This window comes from Rhipicephalus microplus, chromosome 5 (assembly GCF_043290135.1).
Source record: "Rhipicephalus microplus isolate Deutch F79 chromosome 5, USDA_Rmic, whole genome shotgun sequence".
Lineage (NCBI taxonomy): Eukaryota > Metazoa > Arthropoda > Arachnida > Ixodida > Ixodidae > Rhipicephalus > Rhipicephalus microplus.
The window spans coordinates 208,968,095-208,987,851 of record NC_134704.1 but is presented as its reverse complement, the minus strand read 5'-3'; the positions used below and the strand labels follow the sequence as shown (position 1 = coordinate 208,987,851).

At 41.8% G+C, this 19,757-nt stretch overlaps 1 protein-coding gene across 4 annotated transcripts in view; it reads right to left on the bottom strand.

The window, feature by feature from the left end:
• Nucleotides 1-19,757, bottom strand: part of Clic (chloride intracellular channel protein 5) — a 233,265-nt gene that overhangs the window by 160,813 nt on the left and 52,695 nt on the right. For 3 of the 4 annotated variants that reach the window (XR_012895577.1, XM_037424357.2, XM_037424354.2), the window contains exon 2: nt 4,558-4,659. The exons of the other annotated variant lie outside the window; for it this stretch is intronic. Coding sequence is in view for 2 of the 3 variants with exons in the window: in XM_037424357.2 (XP_037280254.1) it covers nt 4,558-4,659 (102 nt within the window). In the remaining variant the exon portion in view is untranslated. The remainder of the gene's footprint in view (nt 1-4,557; nt 4,660-19,757) is intronic. 4 annotated transcript variants of the gene reach the window in all.

The window sequence follows — 19,757 nt, the reverse complement described above, 5'->3', positions numbered from 1 at the left end:
CACTCTTCATCAAAAATCACATTGACTTTTCTTTGCTTCCTGATCTGCCAAACACAGAAAATATATCTGGTGCAAGTTATCGCCGTTCCACCACTGGACACGACGTCTGCAGAGACCGCAACTTGAGGGATTACAATTTCGAAACAGCGTAAATAATAAAAGCAGTATAATACATGGTAGCCGAGTCGATTCCTAGAGAGTAAATCTCTGCCCACGATATAGTATTAAGACTGGTACTTCTTCCAATCAGCTCTGTCTACGTACCTTCCAAGTTGGAGCCTGAGGTAGATATTTGTTTTCTTTTGGCGTCCTCAGTAATATGGGAAAGTGATCACTCCCCCCACACCTATAGGGGTTTTTATTGCGATACCAATTAAAATCGGGTAAAAGGATCGAGGAAACAATGCTAAGATCAATGCACGAATAAGCTTTGTTCGCCAGGATAAAAAATGTCCGTTCTTTCTTATTTAGAATGCATGCATCTGTTGAAAAAATAAAGTTCTCAATCAAGCGGCTTTGCGCATCACTTCTCGAGTCACCCGACAAAGGGCTGTGAGCATTAAAATCGCCAAGGATGATGAAGGGTTCAGGTAGTTGATCCACAAAAGACTGAAATTCTTGTTTCTGCATCTGATAATTGAGGGGAGATGTACACTGAGCAAATAGTAACAAGTTTGTTTAAGACAACAGCACAAACAGCCACTGCTTCGAGGGCTGTTTGTATCTGCAAACCATGATACACTACGCTTTCATCTAATATAATAGCCACGCCGCCTGATGATGCGATTGCGTCATCTCGATCCTCGCGGAAGATAACGTGGTTTATGAGGAAATACGTGTGTTTTGGTTTCAAGTGTGTTTCTTGTACACAACTCTTTTGGCGAGTGTTTGTGTAAAAGTTCTTGGACATCATCGCAGTTTCGAAGCAGTCCTCTGGCGTTCCATTTATTTGTGTTTCGATATTGTGTGTAAAGTAGTGCTGTGTGTATGGATTGAGAGTGGCTTATTGTAATTACTGAGCCTTTGGAAGGCCCTGTAATTAGTGTTTTGTCTTTCTCGGAGCAGTCGAGCGGCTCTCGTCCCTCCTCCGAAGAAGTCTGCAGCAGTGGATTAGTAGTGGTGCCCATCACCTCTGGAGAGACACCAGACGGTCGTGTACGAAGGGTAGGCTTCGTCACGGCTTACGGAGTTTTTGTCTTCACCGGGCCAAGGTCAAGGGGACCTCTTTAGCTTGTTTGCTGCCCAGGCTGCTGCAAGGGTTCATAGGGGCCTCCGGTGGGGCCATGTTAAGTGAGGGCAGGGCAACCGAGACTACTCTTTTACTACATTTGAACTTTTACTACATTTTCATCTTCCCAACCAGCAAGGAGTTCCTCATCTGTCAAATCCAGGAGTCATCATCAGAGACAACACCCTTCACGGTGTTCATTGTTATATGGGCTGTAACTCAACAGGATTGTTCCCGAAGAACAAAAGCTTTGTTAGTTTTTCATATAGCGACTTATCTTTCACTTCAATAAGTTGATACCCACTGGCCATCTCCGTGGCTTTGTAGTAATTTCCAATGGTCTCAATGAGGCATTTTGATACAAGAAAAGGCGAGATGTTTCGTGCTTTCTTATCTGTTCCACTGTAAATGACTCACTTTGGGAAGGCGTCTCGATTTCTCAAAGAGAACTCAAAAGATCCGTCGGTGTGCCACCTTTTCTGGGGGATGATCAGTTGAAAAAGAGGGTTTTTGATCCCATGAAATATGTTGCATGTTCGATAACGATGCCAGTCGCCCACCACCACCGAGCTCAACGAGGAAATCTGGCAGAGGTTGTGGTGTATTAAGCCCTGCCATATCAACCTTACAATGTTACTATAACCGAATATCGAGTACCCAAGGTTGGACAGCCACACAAGATTAACCCAAACCGCCAGGACATAAGTAATAGAAAAAAGAAGACGACAGTAGAGATAAAAAGTGCGAGACAAAGACGAAGATGTAGAGAGAGAAGGAGACAGGAAAAAGCTACTACCGATTTCCCCTGTGTGGGTCAGCCCAGGGATGCCTTCTGCTTGAAGCTGGGGCTGCCTCCGCCAGGAAGCCTTAGAGCCTTAAAGGTCCAATCACCCGGCATCGGCTTTACCCCCAGGATCCCCCTTTCTCCGGACACGACAAAGCCATGCACGGTTAGGTGTGGAAGGGAGTCGAAACCCCCCCCTGCTACCTCAAGTCCGTGGTGTCACTACACACCAAGCACCTCCTCGTGCCCACAGGAATTTCCAGTTGTGTTGATTTTTTAGCTTGAGAGCTTGTGCGAACAGACTGTTGTCTTGCGTAAAATGGTCACTGACTAACTTTAGTCTCTGTAGAGGCAGGGAAGCCGAGTGTCATAGCGTTTAGGCATGCTTTTCGAGCTTTGCTTATGAATTCAGCCTTCTTATTTCAACTGCGCAATGGGCGTTGTTTATACGACTCCTTTTAGCTGTGGTAAAGTGTACATAGGTCAGTTGGGAAGATACATCAATGTTCGTCTTAGAGAACACGATTCTTCATTGAAATCCTCGGGGGGCATCAAATCTACCGGTTCATTGCAGTGAATGCAGTTGCTATTCTCTTTTTCAGGATACTGAAGTGGTTTTTCTATCTAACAATCAACTCGTGAATTGACGGAAGCTTTTCTTCAGAAAAAAGAGGAGAACAATGCGTCAGCCAGCCTCCGGTTTTGCTGCACAATATAGAGTTTGCTTTCCTATATTATGTTTCTAGATAATCTCTTCTTTTACTTGTGTTCTCGAGTTGCCACAGGTGTACTTTTTGCCGCCACACGCATGCGTTGTTTTTTTATTGCCTGCTTATGTATTCTTCCCTTTTTATTAAATCGTTTAGTTGCGAGAAAGTGCTTGTCCTTTCTTCCTTTCTGTTTATTCGTGCACTCGAACAACAATTATACCATGCATATCCAACTAGCCTAACTTTCCATTCTGTCTTATAATTAACCAAGATGCAGCCAGCTCTCGAAAAGCACGCCCGTCGCGGCTGGCTCTCAAAAGAAGAAGAAGCGCGTGATATTCTTTTCTTCTTAAGGGCGAGAGCCGTTTTTGCTCTCCACCCATTACATGCAGGTCGCAATATGTTTGCATTTTGCTTTATGCACGAGTAGTGGGCCCTTCACCGACTCGCATAATGAACAATTATGGCGTAGTTGGCACTTGACAATTGTACAAGAAGTAGACATTCACAGTTTACAACGGTCAGTGTTGCATGCAGTCAATTATTCCCTTACGGCACGGTACCGATGCTAGGCTAGTAATTTAGAAGGTAATTTGCACAGGGCCTGACTGGGTTATCGTGTTTTATGACTGAAGGTGAAGCTCAAGCGTCTTCTTAACTTTGTAATTGTTGTGTTTGTATTTGTCTCACGCAATATATATAAGACTCAACGACACCACCTGCACCATATCGGCGAACTGCTGCTGAATGTAATATTGATTAGAATAATTAAATGGCATAGAATGATAATCTTTATTTGCACGACAACATGAACTCTCGGGTAACATGCAAGGCTCGACAGGACATTCCCTTACGATCATTCGTCTGCTAGCCCATCCCTGCAGGGAAAAAGAGACCGGGGGTATATATATAAGCTTCTCAAGCAACTTGCAGCAGCTTTTATCTTGGCCTGTGCCACTTTCACAAAGGAAATAAATAAACAGGTTGCATGAAGCCAAGCAGTCATTGTGGTCACTGCTTTTGGAGCCCCGCGCAAAGCATGTTGGAGTACCACACTCAAGATGGACCTGCTCCTCCTCACACTTCATACATGACCCTTTTTCTGCAAGAAACCATGCAGTGCTAAAACAGGGCCAGAAGTGATGTGTGAACACAGTGCATCGTTCGCAATCGCCGCGAATCACATGCACCAGCCGTGGGAGCAAAATCAGACTACAGCGCCACTATTTCTTACAACCCCCCGCACAGCCCATCTCTTCGGCAGAGCTTTTAAACTGAGTTTATTCTAGTAACGCTGTATAAGAGCACGTAAATAATGTGAACGATGTGGTACAAGGGCACCTTAGCAATCGTTGCCAGGATTGCACTTGCACCCCCTTCTTGGATCTGAGGGCGATTAATGGCAAGGCATAGGATTCAGCTTAGCCGCAAGACTAGTGAAGCGAAAACAAGTCACTAGCTCACGATCAGTTTCATTATTCCAAAACGTGATTGCCTGGCCGGGCTTTAGTACAATTGAGGACACGTCAGACGTGCTTTGACTACTGACACAATGACTGAGCTTGCCTTTAATCTAGCTGTTTTTCAATGTCTTTTTTAACAGATACATTTGGCCACTCTGCGAAATAAAGTTAGTTGAAAGTCAGTGCTCTTTCTCTCTACTCTGTCCATTTTTTTTATGTTCGCACGCTATATAAACTTTCCAGTATGCATATTACTAATATGTGTGCTGCCTCATAGTACAGACTTTAATAGCAGGCTACGAAGTTTGCCAGTGATGACTGGGCAGCAGCACATTTCAGGCCTGCTTTTGCTTTTGTTAACTGTGCATGCACCTTGAGAGAGATGGTCTTGAGCTCGGCCAACAAGTACAGGTCCATGAAGTACTCCTGGCAGAAAAGGCAGGCTCCTTTCCGGCGCCCATCGATTGTGGAAGCCTGCAAAGCAATGAATCAGGGTTTATACAGGTTTGGAAGAAAAAAATTCAAGGACATTCCAAAAAGTTTACGGATCACGATTGTAGTTCATGGTAAATGTTATTGGAGAAAACAAGAGATGATCTTTCTGTGCACTTATTGCATAGTTTCACTGGACTAGAAGTTCTGAAGCTCAGTGCAGTCTTTTATATCAGTCTTTATATTCGCATTTTAATGCCAACAGCTTCATTAGTCTTGATCTTCACAGTTTTTTGCAAACTGTTGGATTGCGCTAGGCTAGTGATTGAGGCTAGTGATTGAGGCTAGTGCAAGTTGTGGCATGGCATCTCGCCTGCTCCGCAGTGTAAACAATCCACAGTCCACTGTCCCAGTGCGTGGACTGGATTAAACTCCAAGAGCTGGCGCATCCCGGTGCTTGTTAAATAAAAGCTTTTTGTTACCAGCAAGTCGTGTGGAGAGTCGCATGTTCGCACTCTTAGAGGTCACGACAAAAGTGTTCAGTGTTTTTTTTTTCTTTTTTTTTTGGCAGTTTGCTAAAAGATATCACCAAAGATGAAGCTAAAACAAAACCTTTTAAACACTAATAGTCTGCAGCAATGACTACATTCACGCAACTTTTCTTCTGTTTTTTAGAGAGCTCAGGATGCTGTAGACATTGTGGCCATCAGCTTATGGCTATTGGCCAACCGAAGCCAAAGCAAGCATACATGCCTCAATATCAACAATACTGGCAGTTTGACAGTGTTTAGTTTCAAAATCATGGCGTTAAGAAACACGATAAGCAATGACCTTTGACCAGGAGCACACTCATCTGCCGTGAATTACCAGATAGTACGATTGGGCCCTGTCAAAATTTCTAATCATCAACAGTTTTCAAGAATTTCGAGGACCTGTGTTCATCCTGTGAATCAACACACAATCAGCCATCTGTTAGCCCCATCAACTGCATCAACCAAAGCTCGCTAATTTTCATCTCGCCACATCTATCTATCCCTGTAGACAATAGGCAACTGGTCATCTATTCTATGCATTACAAAAAGCAACACTCCCTTTTAACCTGAATTACTATGGCAGCCCAGTTACCCTAATGTTAAAAATTTGAGCTGCGGGCAAAAAAAAAAAAAAAAGCCCATGCCTGAATTTGAATGTGCCAGTATATTAAGTAGTTCATATGTGGAATGAGCTTTTCCATGTGAAACAATTTTTCCCAACACCATCACAGAGTCTTAAAGTCACTGTTCTAAAAACTGGCCACACGTACACCAAACTTAGTTGTAGTCACAAAGCAAGTGACTACAACTAAGTTTAGTACATTCGGTAGTGCATTCGTAACTTGTGTCTAAGAATGTCACAGTGGTGGTCCAGTCAGTTTAGGATCTAAAGCAATTGTTATAGCAAGAAAAAAAAACTGCTTTGGATCATATAGAATATTGTCATGAAGCAGATTTGGATAAGCAGGGTGTCTACTAATTTGCTTTTTCATAATTCCTCGACTTTTCCAAGTTTTCCATGATGATTTGAGGCGAATTCCATGACCGCCACATCTGCTTGGAAAACTCTGTGCACTGGAAACAGACCCTCTAGTGATAGACAAAAATCAGGTGCTCCTATAAAATAAGTAAAAGAATGTAACACAAATTCTCAGAATGCTCTAAGTACGTGTGGTAAATTTGAAAAAAATGTGTATATTTCCACTGATTGTGAAAGGGCAGCGCAGCAACCCAAGGAAAGAAAGACACAAAGTCAAAAAGCGCTAACTAACAACTGATCATTTATTGTCGTCACCTGTGCATATATATGTGCCACAAAAAAAGACAGAAAGGCAATTGTAACGGAGGTAAAAGTAAGATAACATGACTCCTCTCAACTAGATATTGAAAAGGATAAACTTAAACGGATAAAAACATTTTAAAAATTCACGCATGCGTGATGATGATTTATTGATTGATTGATTGATATGTGGGGTTTAACGTCCCAAAACCACTATATGATTATGAGAGACGCCGTAGTGGAGGGCTCCGGAAATTTAGACCACCTGGGGTTCTTTAACGTGCACCCAAATCTGAGTACACGGGCCTACAACATTTCCGCCTCCATCGGAAATGCAGCCGCCGCAGCCGGGATTCGAACCCGCGCCCTGCGGGTCAGCAGCCGAGTACCTTAGCCACTAGACCACCGCGGCGGGGCCCGCATGCGTGATGAGTGAGAAACGCTAGTCTATAACAAAACAGGAGCACAAAGAATAATGATCGACTAAGAAATGGGATTTCAGCATCGGACAAAGATATAGGAGGCCTGCTGATGCATTTGTCACCTGCTGGATGAATGAAAAAAGCCTTGACAATTTCACGCTCTAACTTATCCCTTCCTCTCATTAAAAACTGTGCGCTGCGAAAGTCGAGACAGCAAGTACTTCGCGATGTTTATCTGGCCAAAATGAAACCTCTGAGTGAGAGAGTGAGCAAGTTGGCTGTTTAATGTTTGGAAGAACCGGAAAGCGAGCACATGAGTTAAAATTAACTGCAGCTAAAAGTTTAAAGAAGCCCACGACAGTTCTACAATGCAGCCAAAGCTGCTAGAAAACATAGAAGTAGCAATATCTCATGGCGTCTGTGTAAAAAGAGGACGCCGGAGCCCGATCAGTTCCGCCACTGGAATATATTCGAGTTCACTATACTGGTTTCGGCACAGGCCGCTTAGGATGTGCATTGGATTAGATTGACCTGTACGTACTGACTTGACTATTTAGGATCTGGATTCGATCGGATCTGATGCAACATGGATTGCTGTCATGCTTTGGCCGCAAATAACACAAACACAAGTAAAAGAATACTCACGACAAACACAAGCCGCTTGTGCTTGTCGTTGAGTGTTCCTTTACTTGTGTTTGTGTTATTTGCGGCCAAAGCATGTCATTAAGCAAGTACCAACTAGGCCAACAATCAGTATTGTTACCATGAATTGCTGTATTTACCACTGATTTGCATCCTTACCTTTCCAAAAAAAAAAATGCTACTACTCACGTGCTCTATGCACCTTGCATTGAACAATGACTTAACGTCATAAGAACGGTGCCTTACTGCACAATTTTCGTTCTTTCATTCTTTTCTTTTCCACGACGAGCACATGCATGTTGATGTTTTATTTCTCTGGGCTCTGACGCTTAGAGTTCGACAAAGCCCGTAGATGCCTGCAATGAAATCTAGGGGTAGTGATTAAAGCGATGGCATTTGAACATGTGCTGGCAAGAAGGAATTTGTCAGGGCGCAACAGCTCCCTCGATTCCATAGATTTATCACAGACGCTGGCGGGTTACCTTCGTTTGTGTACTCTTCTATGGATATAAGGCTAAAAAATAATCACAGATTTAATAATACCATCTCAAGACACTGAAATGAGAAATCTAGATGAAGTTACCCAACTCTACCCTTGAAATGCGAGCTACCAGCAGTAAGTGTGTAGCTGAAGACGTTTGCAGTTGCATCACCAATAATAATAATTTTTGAATAAAAAAATATAAAAAATATTATGCCAAAGGGCAGACTTTCTAAATAATAATAATAATAATAATAATAATAATGTTAACAGAGGAGACACGGCTGAGACTAAATTGGGAGCAGTTTTTGGAGCAGAAGAACCTTGCTTCGAAGCAGTCAGCGGCATTTAATATGTAGTCTTGGGAGCTTGAAAATACAAATTTTAGCAACATGGGGGCCCCAGTGCGTATTTTAATTGGTTATAATAGACATAACACTGAATAAATTTTGAAGGAAATTTTTAAACAGATTATCGCTAGGTATGAACTGCACTACCTTTTTACATACGTGACCTATCTAGCTCTCGTAACGAGCATGTGTAATATTATAAAAAAAAAGTTTCGCTGAAAACTACGTTCTCTGGAAACATTAAAAAAAAAGCACAACACTCAATAAGAAATTCAAAAACTGTGATTACACAAGAATCTTTGTAACAGAACTATAGCCCTTTGCTAACATAATAGTGTCATGGGCTTTTAACAGACAACAAAAGTGGATTGCACCATCGCTCGCAGCCACCTTGTGTAGGACCACCTTCAAGAGTGAATCGTGGGAGCCGAGAAACCTCGCCGCACAGATTATTTTGTAAATCGCACGCATATGGCACTAAACTATAAGCCATAAGGGATACTATAAGCGAAAAGAGATAAGGGATACTGATGCCACCTCTCCACGCGAGCAATCACGCAATGGCACACGTGGACCAGTTTTTTCTTTAATAGTATAGGTCATCACCGCCAATGCAGAACTTCCGATAATACATTGACTTGCTATTGCCACCCCTGCTGCGACTCGCGTAAAACCTAGGAAAATGAAAACACAAGGATAATGAAAAAAGGTGAGAAAAGACAGACAGGTGTCAAGTTACCAACTGTTTATTACCGGTGCAGGCTGAAAAACAGGTAAACTTCCGCCCACGCGCATTGAGTGAATGAGCCACCACAGACATGTCATGTGAGCAGCTGATTAAAAAAGGACAACTTAAATTGATAGAGTACAATGAACGTGTCACTGACACAAGCCGACCACTTACTTCTAATATATTAAGCCTTTAGGAGTTCCCTTGCTATTTGGCGGCTGCTTTTGCAGATAATGCTAGCTTGCTAAAACCTTGGCACAGACGTGGACACGACGTGTGCAGGAAGATGCGCACCATCACTCTTGCCAATACTATCGACATGCTCCCTGAGGCGACAGCTCAGGGGAATTTCAGAAGCAACACCTTCGGCACACCACACCCTTGCTGCTTGGCAGATTCGTGGCCACAAGTGTGCGAATTTATTCAGGGCGGAAAACACAACAGGAATCGCAAACCTAGTGGCCACCTTCTTGAGGTTATGGCTCAGCTTGTGTAAATGAGGCACGACCAGTGGTTTAGCATGCCCTCTTTCTCTCAAGTGCTCTTCCTGAGTGCTGGTATTCAGCTCCCGTAAAAAAGATCCGGCAACAGTGTGCAAGGCCATCGAGGAAAGCCAGCCTTTTCAAGTGTGCCAAATTGATTACCTAGGCTGGTCTGCATCATGTGCAAAGACAATCTGCGCAGCACCAATGCGGGGCAATACTACATTTCACACCCTTGGAATGCGCAGTGTCATATGACAGAAGCTCTTTTTTACTGCGAGGCATATAAGTGCAACAGACATGATCCCTTTTTACAGCAAGGTTAATGTCTAAAAACTGCAAAACATTGTCAGTTGGAAGCTCATTCAAGGTTACTCCTTTGGCATTTGCCTTAAAGGCATTTAAAATGAAGTCTAAATTTCAAGGTAGGGCACAAGGCACGTCTTGTCTAAAACAACTAAAAAATCATCAACATATCTAAAAACATGACAAGAATAAGATAAAACAGAAGCACGCAGTAAGGCCTGGTCAGTAAGAGAAAAATTGTCAGTTAAGATCTGTGCAACACTGGAGCCATTGCAAATGCTTTTCTTTTGCAAATATATGACAACCTCACAAGAAACGGAAGTACTTTTGAGGTATGCCTCCAGAACAATAAGGAAATTAGGTACCAACATTTCAGCATAAGCAACAAAATCAGCCTCGCTGCTTTCTTCAATGCTCAACATAACAGCACCATAAACAGTTCAGGATGTGGACAAACAGTTAAGGATGTGGGACTCAATAAATGTTAGCATCAACAGAAATAATATAACTTGCACTATCTTTAGGACTAAAAACTGGACAGCATCACAATTTCTTATCAGTAAAGGGCCCTTGACAACAAGGCACTTGACAACAAGGCACTAACAGAGAACTAAGCTATTAACATGCTATTGCCACGTACTTTGTTCACTAGTTATCGTTCAGATAGAAATATTGACTGTGCGTCTTAGCGCTGAAAAAAAATGTTAGGCTATGTATCGCCTTTGGACATTGAAATCTGAAGCAGGACTAATAGCTAGGCTAGTTGGTGATACATTATGGACAGTACCAGTGCACAAACTCACGGGACGAAGAGAAGACACAAACAAGCGCCGACTCTCAACTGAAGACTTTATTGAAGTATGCAAGTTGTTTGAACACATAAGATAAAAACACACAGAACATGCGCAGAGGGCCAGCGAAGGATCTTGTCGACGTCATTATTAATTTTGCACTACGGGTAACTACGCAGGCACGGCATATTCCATTCAAACAAACATGCTACTGATTAGGATTTCTTCTTTTTCATGTAAAAATATTGATGTCTGACTAACACAGGACTCCCCTTCTTTTTTGATATAGAATGCTTCCACTAGTTCTCTTGTGATCTGATCGCTATGTTTGAAGAGCACTGTCGTTTCATTGAACAAGGGCCTGCATCCACACGTGTGGGAGTGTGAAGGCAAATTCGCGTACGTGCTGGTCTTAAAGGTTCCGGAGTGCCACATAACCTCGAAAGGTTTTGTAGGGCGCGGACAGTACATCTTGCACGTCATGCTTCGATGCATGACGTGCAAGCATGGCGTGTGCCATGGCCTACAGAGGAAAACACCCTGGGTGCACAACCAAACAAAGGAACAGGTTCACAGATTGTATTTTCCAATGTAATTTATAGGTTTATTTGAAGTTGTGGACTTGAGTACATTGGTCAAACTGGCAGGTGTTTTAATGAAAGGGCAAAGTAGCACGTACGCAATACGACCAGTGGTTTTCTGGCTGACCATTGCGAGCATTGTGGCTGCTCTCCTGACTTTCGTAGTACTCGGTTTTTTAAAATGGGGAGGGATAAGATAGAGCGCGAGATTGTTGAGGCTTTCTTCATTCAGGAAGCAGGCGACAAGTGTGTCAGCAGGCCTTCAATATCCTTGTCTGATGCTGAAATTAGCTATATTAGAGGCTTTCTTTGATTTTCTGTGTCATTTGCTTTATCATGACCCGATGCTTTTCACTCATCACGCTTGCGCGAGTTTCTTTGAAGATTTCATCGTTTGCAGTTTTTATCGCTCGTTAAAACCAGCCTTCTTGCTTCTAAACCTCCTCTCAATCACATTTTAGGCGCATATATATGCACAGCTGATGGAAATAAAATTTCAGTTGTTAGTCAGCGCTCTGTCTCTACTGTCCTTTTTTCCCCCGAGTTTTTGCGCTGCCCTTTCTATGTGAACCCATTACTCAGTCCTCTTTTCCACAATGGCACATACATGCATTGACATGGCTCGATCTCGTGCCCTAGCATATATATATATATATATATATATATATATATATATATATATATATATATATATATATATATATATATACACCCACACACACATACATTCGGGACAAGACGGCGACAGAGAGGGTCTACATAATTCCTGTTACAATATAACAGCTGCCAGCAGCAGTGAAATAAAACGAACCAGCCACCACAGCCTGAGAAGAAAGGATGGCGAAAGAAATGTCATGTGCCTTTGATTTGTTTGCGATGTACTTCTCAAGGTGTTCACCGACAGGGGATAAATTTACACTACGCGATTTGACTGCCTTTGCATTTAAAAAAAAAAAGGAAGAACATGACTTCTTTCAGAGTCCTTACTTGCACCATATATGACTGACTCTCTTTGAAAAGACGCGTCTAACGTTACTTATACTGGCAGAGACTTGTCTTGGCAATGAAGCCAAAGCTACAGAGCCAAATCGTACGTAACCCACAGCTAACCATTGTCCCACAACTGCATACGTTTTTTTCTGAGCAAGATATGATGATCATGTTTAGCGTTTTTTGCACACGGGCCATTTGATGGCCAAAGACCATCAGTTCATGGGACTAGAGATGTGGACAATGATTGTGATAAGTTGCTGTATAAGGGCCTTAAAATTCCTTAAGCTAAGGCAGATAAAAACATAGAAGTAATAAAATCATGACCATGACATGAAATATGTATAGTGTCAAAGGATGGTGAAAGTTTTAGTTGTAGTCACAACTTAGTTGTAGTCACAAAGCAAGTGACTACAACTAAGTTTAGTACATTCGGTAGTGCATTCGTAACTTGTGTCTAAGAATGTCACAGTGGTGGTCCAGTCAGTTTAGGATCTAAAGCAATTGTTATAGCAAGAAAAAAAAACTGCTTTGGATCATATAGAATATTGTCATGAAGCAGATTTGGATAAGCAGGGTGTCTACTAATTTGCTTTTTCATAATTCCTCGACTTTTCCAAGTTTTCCATGATGATTTGAGGCGAATTCCATGACCGCCACATCTGCTTGGAAAACTCTGTGCACTGGAAACAGACCCTCTAGTGATAGACAAAAATCAGGTGCTCCTATAAAATAAGTAAAAGAATGTAACACAAATTCTCAGAATGCTCTAAGTACGTGCGGTAAATTTGAAAAAAATGTGTATATTTCCACTGATTGTGAAAGGGCAGCGCAGCAACCCAAGGAAAGAAAGACACAAAGTCAAAAAGCGCTAACTAACAACTGATCATTTATTGTCGTCACCTGTGCATATATATGTGCCACAAAAAAAGACAGAAAGGCAATTGTAACGGAGGTAAAAGTAAGATAACATGACTCCTCTCAACTAGATATTGAAAAGGATAAACTTAAACGGATAAAAACATTTTAAAAATTCACGCATGCGTGATGATGATTTATTGATTGATTGATTGATATGTGGGGTTTAACGTCCCAAAACCACTATATGATTATGAGAGACGCCGTAGTGGAGGGCTCCGGAAATTTAGACCACCTGGGGTTCTTTAACGTGCACCCAAATCTGAGTACACGGGCCTACAACATTTCCGCCTCCATCGGAAATGCAGCCGCCGCAGCCGGGATTCGAACCCGCGCCCTGCGGGTCAGCAGCCGAGTACCTTAGCCACTAGACCACCGCGGCGGGGCCCGCATGCGTGATGAGTGAGAAACGCTAGTCTATAACAAAACAGGAGCACAAAGAATAATGATCGACTAAGAAATGGGATTTCAGCATCGGACAAAGATATAGGAGGCCTGCTGATGCATTTGTCACCTGCTGGATGAATGAAAAAAGCCTTGACAATTTCACGCTCTAACTTATCCCTTCCTCTCATTAAAAACTGTGCGCTGCGAAAGTCGAGACAGCAAGTACTTCGCGATGTTTATCTGGCCAAAATGAAACCTCTGAGTGAGAGAGTGAGCAAGTTGGCTGTTTAATGTTTGGAAGAACCGGAAAGCGAGCACATGAGTTAAAATTAACTGCAGCTAAAAGTTTAAAGAAGCCCACGACAGTTCTACAATGCAGCCAAAGCTGCTAGAAAACATAGAAGTAGCAATATCTCATGGCGTCTGTGTAAAAAGAGGACGCCGGAGCCCGATCAGTTCCGCCACTGGAATATATTCGAGTTCACTATACTGGTTTCGGCACAGGCCGCTTAGGATGTGCATTGGATTAGATTGAAGTTTGAAGTTTGAAGTTTATTATTATTAACAGACTGGCGATACATAAAATGAAGAAGACGTTTTACAGACTAGGGTCCCATAGTCCGAAGACTGTAGGGGGACCCACGATGAAGAAAGCATGTAAACAAGTGCAAAGGCAAATGGCAAGACAATGTAATATTAACAAAACAATGCTATAAAGCAACTATAGAAAAATAACGAAGCGATAAAACATAGTAATAATCACTACTTCAACAAATACAATCGCTAAGTCAAAATGCAAAAAGGACAACATAGAATAATTTATAGTGATAGAAGATATAATTTCAAAGTTTTTTTGAATGTATACAAGTTGGATAGAGACTTTATATTTGGTGGAATAGAGTTCCATAATGAAATAGCTGTGAATGACAAAGACTTTATGCCGTAATTAGTGCAAACTCGGGGTAGTAATAAATTTCGCTCCAATGCGAAGCGAGTGCGGTTAGTGTTTATCAATAAGTCACAGTTGATGAGGTCGAAGGGTAGCCGACGGTGAATTATATTAAAGAACAAACAAGTACAATGAAATTCAAATAACCTACTAATACACAGAATATTGTATTGTCTAAGCAAAGAAATAGCGTTCGAACGACGAGGGCTGAAAGTGATAATGCGGATTGCTTGGTTCTGTATATGTTGTACAGATGAGATGTACGAGTGATAGGTGTTGGCCCAGGTAATTATGCCATAGTTAAAATGACTATGAATAAATGAGAAGTAGAGCGATAGTAATGCATTAGTGGAAAAATATGGCCTAGCTTTAATCAATGCACGAATACCAAAAGCAGTCTTTTTCTTTATGTCTAATAAGTGTAGACCAAAATTAAGGGTTATGTCTAAACGTACACCGAGAAAAGAAACAGTATCACAAGCATGGATAGTATTAGGACCCATAGTTATAGCAGCAGAAGTTAACAAATGTTTATGAGCAGACCTGAAAACCATGAACTGAGTTTTAGAGGGGTTTATCGTTAGATCATTGTTGTTGCACCATAAAACTACATCGCTGAGTACAGAGTTTAGTTTTGATATTAAAGATGGAACTGTTTTGGCCTTACATGATACTGTGGTGTCGTCAGCGTACAAAACACAATGTGCAGAGCAAATGACGTCAGGGAGATCATTAATATAAATAATGAATAGGAGGGGGCCAAGAATGGACCCCTGCGGAACACCTTGATTGGTAATCTTAATGTTAGAGTAAGAGCCACCTGTAAAGACCACATTTTTTCGGTTAAACAGGTAACTTTTCAGAAAATTTAAAGCTGGTCCAGTAATACCATAAGAATCTAACTTATTGAAAAGAATGGAGTGATTGAGCGTGTCAAAGGCTTTAGTTAAATCCAAAAAGACTGAACCCGAGAAGTTACCAGTATCAATGGAATGTTTGATGAAGTCTGTCAAAGAAAGCAGAGCAAGGTTAGTGGAGCTTCCATGACGAAAACCAAACTGGGAAGGTTTTATAACATTAAATTTCGAAAGGTAAGAACTAAGACGCTTTACAAACAGTTGTTCAATTAGTTTACTTAATGATGGAAGAATAGAGATAGGCCTATAATTTTTAATATCATCTTTATCGCCTTTCTTGAAAATTGGTATAATTTTTGCACGCTTTAATGAGTCAGGAAAAGAACCTTTAGAAAAAATGAGATTGATTATATGGGTTAAGGGCTGAGAAATTATATGAGCCACCATCTTTAAATGGTGTGCACAAATGTTATCCAGACCGGGAGAAGTATTTTTAAGATTACGAATAGCTGATACTATTTCGTCAGAGGAAGAGGGAAAGAGAAAAAATGAGTGAGGTAAGCGCGGCAAACTAGGTGAAGGAACATTTTTTGAGGAATTGGATGACGAACAAAAATACTCAGAAAACGCATTAGCAATGTCGTCAGAGTGACAATAAGTAGCGTTATGGTGAGTGATTTTCGTTATGGGCGAGTTAATTGTAGGCGAATTCAAGAATTCATTGAGCAGTTTCCACTGTTTTTTATGATTATTTTTGTTCTTTATAAATTCCTCATTATAATAGCGTTTCTTGGCAAGTTTTAGCAAAGAGTTAAGAGTATTACAGTAACTTTTATAGCGAAGTGCCAAGGCGATATTAAAGGGTTGTCTCTTAACTTTCCTATAGAGGTTATCCTTCTTTCTGAGACTGGTTAATAAGGCAGATGTCATCCAAGGGCTTTGAGGCTCTTGGTATTTCTTGTTATAAGCAATAGTGTGAGTACTAGAAGAAACAGCTTCTGAGAATAAAGAAGAAAATGTATCAACCGCTGATTGTGGATCAGCTTGCGAGCTAACTTTGGACCAGTCACAGTTTGAAATTGCACTGATGAAATTGTCTTTGTCAAATCGCAGTGCAGTAAAAATTGTGTTGATTTGAGTTATAGGGCTATCAAATGTGATGAAGATGGGATAATGATCGGTAATATCGACATCAACCACCCCGGACACTCTAGGATTAAAGTTACAAAAAGCATGATCCAAAAGAGTGTTAGAGCCACGTGGGTTGGATCTAGTGTACGAATCGATGAGGCACGTTAACCCGTACCCTAGAAGGCAATCATTATAGGCACTTGTAGTTCTTGAATGAGAATCTAATAGGTTAATGTTGATATCGCCTACCAACAATACATTTTTGTTCTCCATTGATAGAGTGTTCAGGACAGTCTCAAGAGCCGATAAGAACTGGATAAATGAGGAGGAAGGTGAGCGATAGATGCAAGCGAGTATTAAATTTTTTTGATTATGAGTAACCTGTGGCTGTTCAATTTCTATCCAAACTGATTCGCAATAGGGGATGGTAATATGAAGGTCCAATCTGCGAATATAATTAATGCCAGAAGAAATGAAAATGGCTGAGCCACCATAGTTGTCAGATGCACGATGACAGTATTCAGATTTGTACGACGTAAAACCATATAGATTAGCATCCACATCGGAAAGCCAGGTTTCTGATATACATATAAATGAAAAAGAGTGTCTGGTAGAGTGAATGAAACTATTAATGTTGTCGTGATTCCTTCGCAAGCTACGTGCATTGAAATGAACTAGAGAGCGTTGATTGTCAGATAGAAACGAAATAAATTCTTCAGCAGAAAAGGACATGATTGACAAGTACTCGTCAAGGACAAAAAAAAAATTAGAAAAAGAGAGAGAGAGAGAGAATTGTCCCTAGAATCGATAACACGCGACTTAGTTGAAAACCCGAAGGTCGTTCTCAGACTTTAAGATGAACACTTTGCTGCTGCTAGTCTGACGAGCCTTAATCTGGCAGTTGTCCGTCCATAAAAACTGCCAGCTCTTCTCCTTCTTAAGAGCTAGTGCCTTAGAAAACAAGCGTTTGTTCTCGACAGTAAGGTGATCATTAACGAACACAGCAGCATCAGTGGAACCAGAAAAGCCAATTTGGCCAGTACGTAGACGGGCTTTGCGAGCCCTACGAACAAACTCGCCTTTCTTCTCGCGGCAACAAAAGCGAGCGATAATGTTCTTCTCCTTAGACTTTGTGGCCACACGATGGACAACGTCCAAGTCAGAGGGAGAAACAGAGCAGCCGATGGCATTGCCAATGGTTTTCACGATTGCAAGGCAATCTTCATTTTGCGTGACCGGAACACCCTTTATCTCAACATTATTCAGTCGAGAATACTGTTCTAGATCAGCAACTTTTTTTTCCAACGCCTCATTTTTTGCGGAGAGTGCGCGGTTCGCAGTCACCAGCTCGTCCTGCCTCACCCTCATGTCATCAAAAACATCACTTAAGTGCTGAACACTTTCCGCCAGAGTTGCGCATTGATCAAAGCCGAGTTCATGTAGCTTGTTAGAACACTTAGAAACAAGGTCTGCAACCACACGTTCAAGCCTACCATCGAACAGACTTTCGAGCGCGTCTATTCGCTTAGCAAGCTCGGTATTAGTAGGCATAGTGCAGTATACAATGTAACAACTTGGCAAAAGCAGCAGTCACGGCTAAGAATTAAAAAAAAAAAAAAAAAAAAAAAAAGAAAAGACAACTTGAATACCACAAACCTGCACAAAGAATGCGTAGTTTTTAGATGCGAGTCAACCAGCCGTAACGCTGCTTGCCAAATGAAGACGAAGCACTTGCGACGTCCTTATATAGGCCTGAAGGGGCAGGCACCAAGCGCTGCTCGGTAACAGATCTCGTGGCAGCACGATAAATGCGGGCGTCGGATCTCGTCGATGAATTCAACGATAAAAACGCTGATTCGAAGAGCAGACTGCGCCGGCGCACTAAATCCTGTCGAAAACCACGCTGGCCCAGAAGAAACAGGCCGCTACGGCAGCGACGGGAACAGGCTGCGACGGAAACTTGCTGAAAATCTGCACAAAGAATGCGTAGTTTTTAGATGCGAGTCAACCAGCCGTAACGCTGCTTGCCAAATGAAGACGAAGCACTTGCGACGTCCTTATATAGGCCTGAAGGGGCAGGCACCAAGCGCTGCTCGGTAACAGATCTCGTGGCAGCACGATAAATGCGGGCGTCGGATCTCGTCGATGAATTCAACGATAAAAACGCTGATTCGAAGAGCAGACTGCGCCGGCGCACTAAATCCTGTCGAAAACCACGCTGGCCCAGAAGAAACAGGCCGCTACGGCAGCGACGGGAACAGGCTGCGACGGAAACTTGCTGAAAATCTGCACAAAGAATGCGTAGTTTTTAGATGCGAGTCAACCAGCCGTAACGCTGCTTGCCAAAAAAATCCCTGTACGTACTGACTGATTGACCTGTACGTACTGACTTGACTATTTAGGATCTGGATTCGATCGGATCTGATGCAACATGGATTGCTGTCATGCTTTGGCCGCAAATAACACAAACACAAGTAAAAGAATACTCACGACAAACACAAGCCGCTTGTGCTTGTCGTTGAGTGTTCCTTTACTTGTGTTTGTGTTATTTGCGGCCAAAGCATGTCATTAAGCAAGTACCAACTAGGCCAACAATCAGTATTGTTACCATGAATTGCTGTATTTACCACTGATTTGCATCCTTACCTTTCCAAAAAAAAAATGCTACTACTCACGTGCTCTATGCACCTTGCATTGAACAATGACTTAACGTCATAAGAACGGTGCCTTACTGCACAATTTTCGTTCTTTCATTCTTTTCTTTTCCACGACGAGCACATGCATGTTGATGTTTTATTTCTCTGGGCTCTGACGCTTAGAGTTCGACAAAGCCCGTAGATGCCTGCAATGAAATCTAGGGGTAGTGATTAAAGCGATGGCATTTGAACATGTGCTGGCAAGAAGGAATTTGTCAGGGCGCAACAGCTCCCTCGATTCCATAGATTTATCACAGACGCTGGCGGGTTACCTTCGTTTGTGTACTCTTCTATGGATATAAGGCTAAAAAATAATCACAGATTTAATAATACCATCTCAAGACACTGAAATGAGAAATCTAGATGAAGTTACCCAACTCTACCCTTGAAATGCGAGCTACCAGCAGTAAGTGTGTAGCTGAAGACGTTTGCAGTTGCATCACCAATAATAATAATTTTTGAATAAAAAAATATAAAAAATATTATGCCAAAGGGCAGACTTTCTAAATAATAATAATAATAATAATAATAATAATGTTAACAGAGGAGACACGGCTGAGACTAAATTGGGAGCAGTTTTTGGAGCAGAAGAACCTTGCTTCGAAGCAGTCAGCG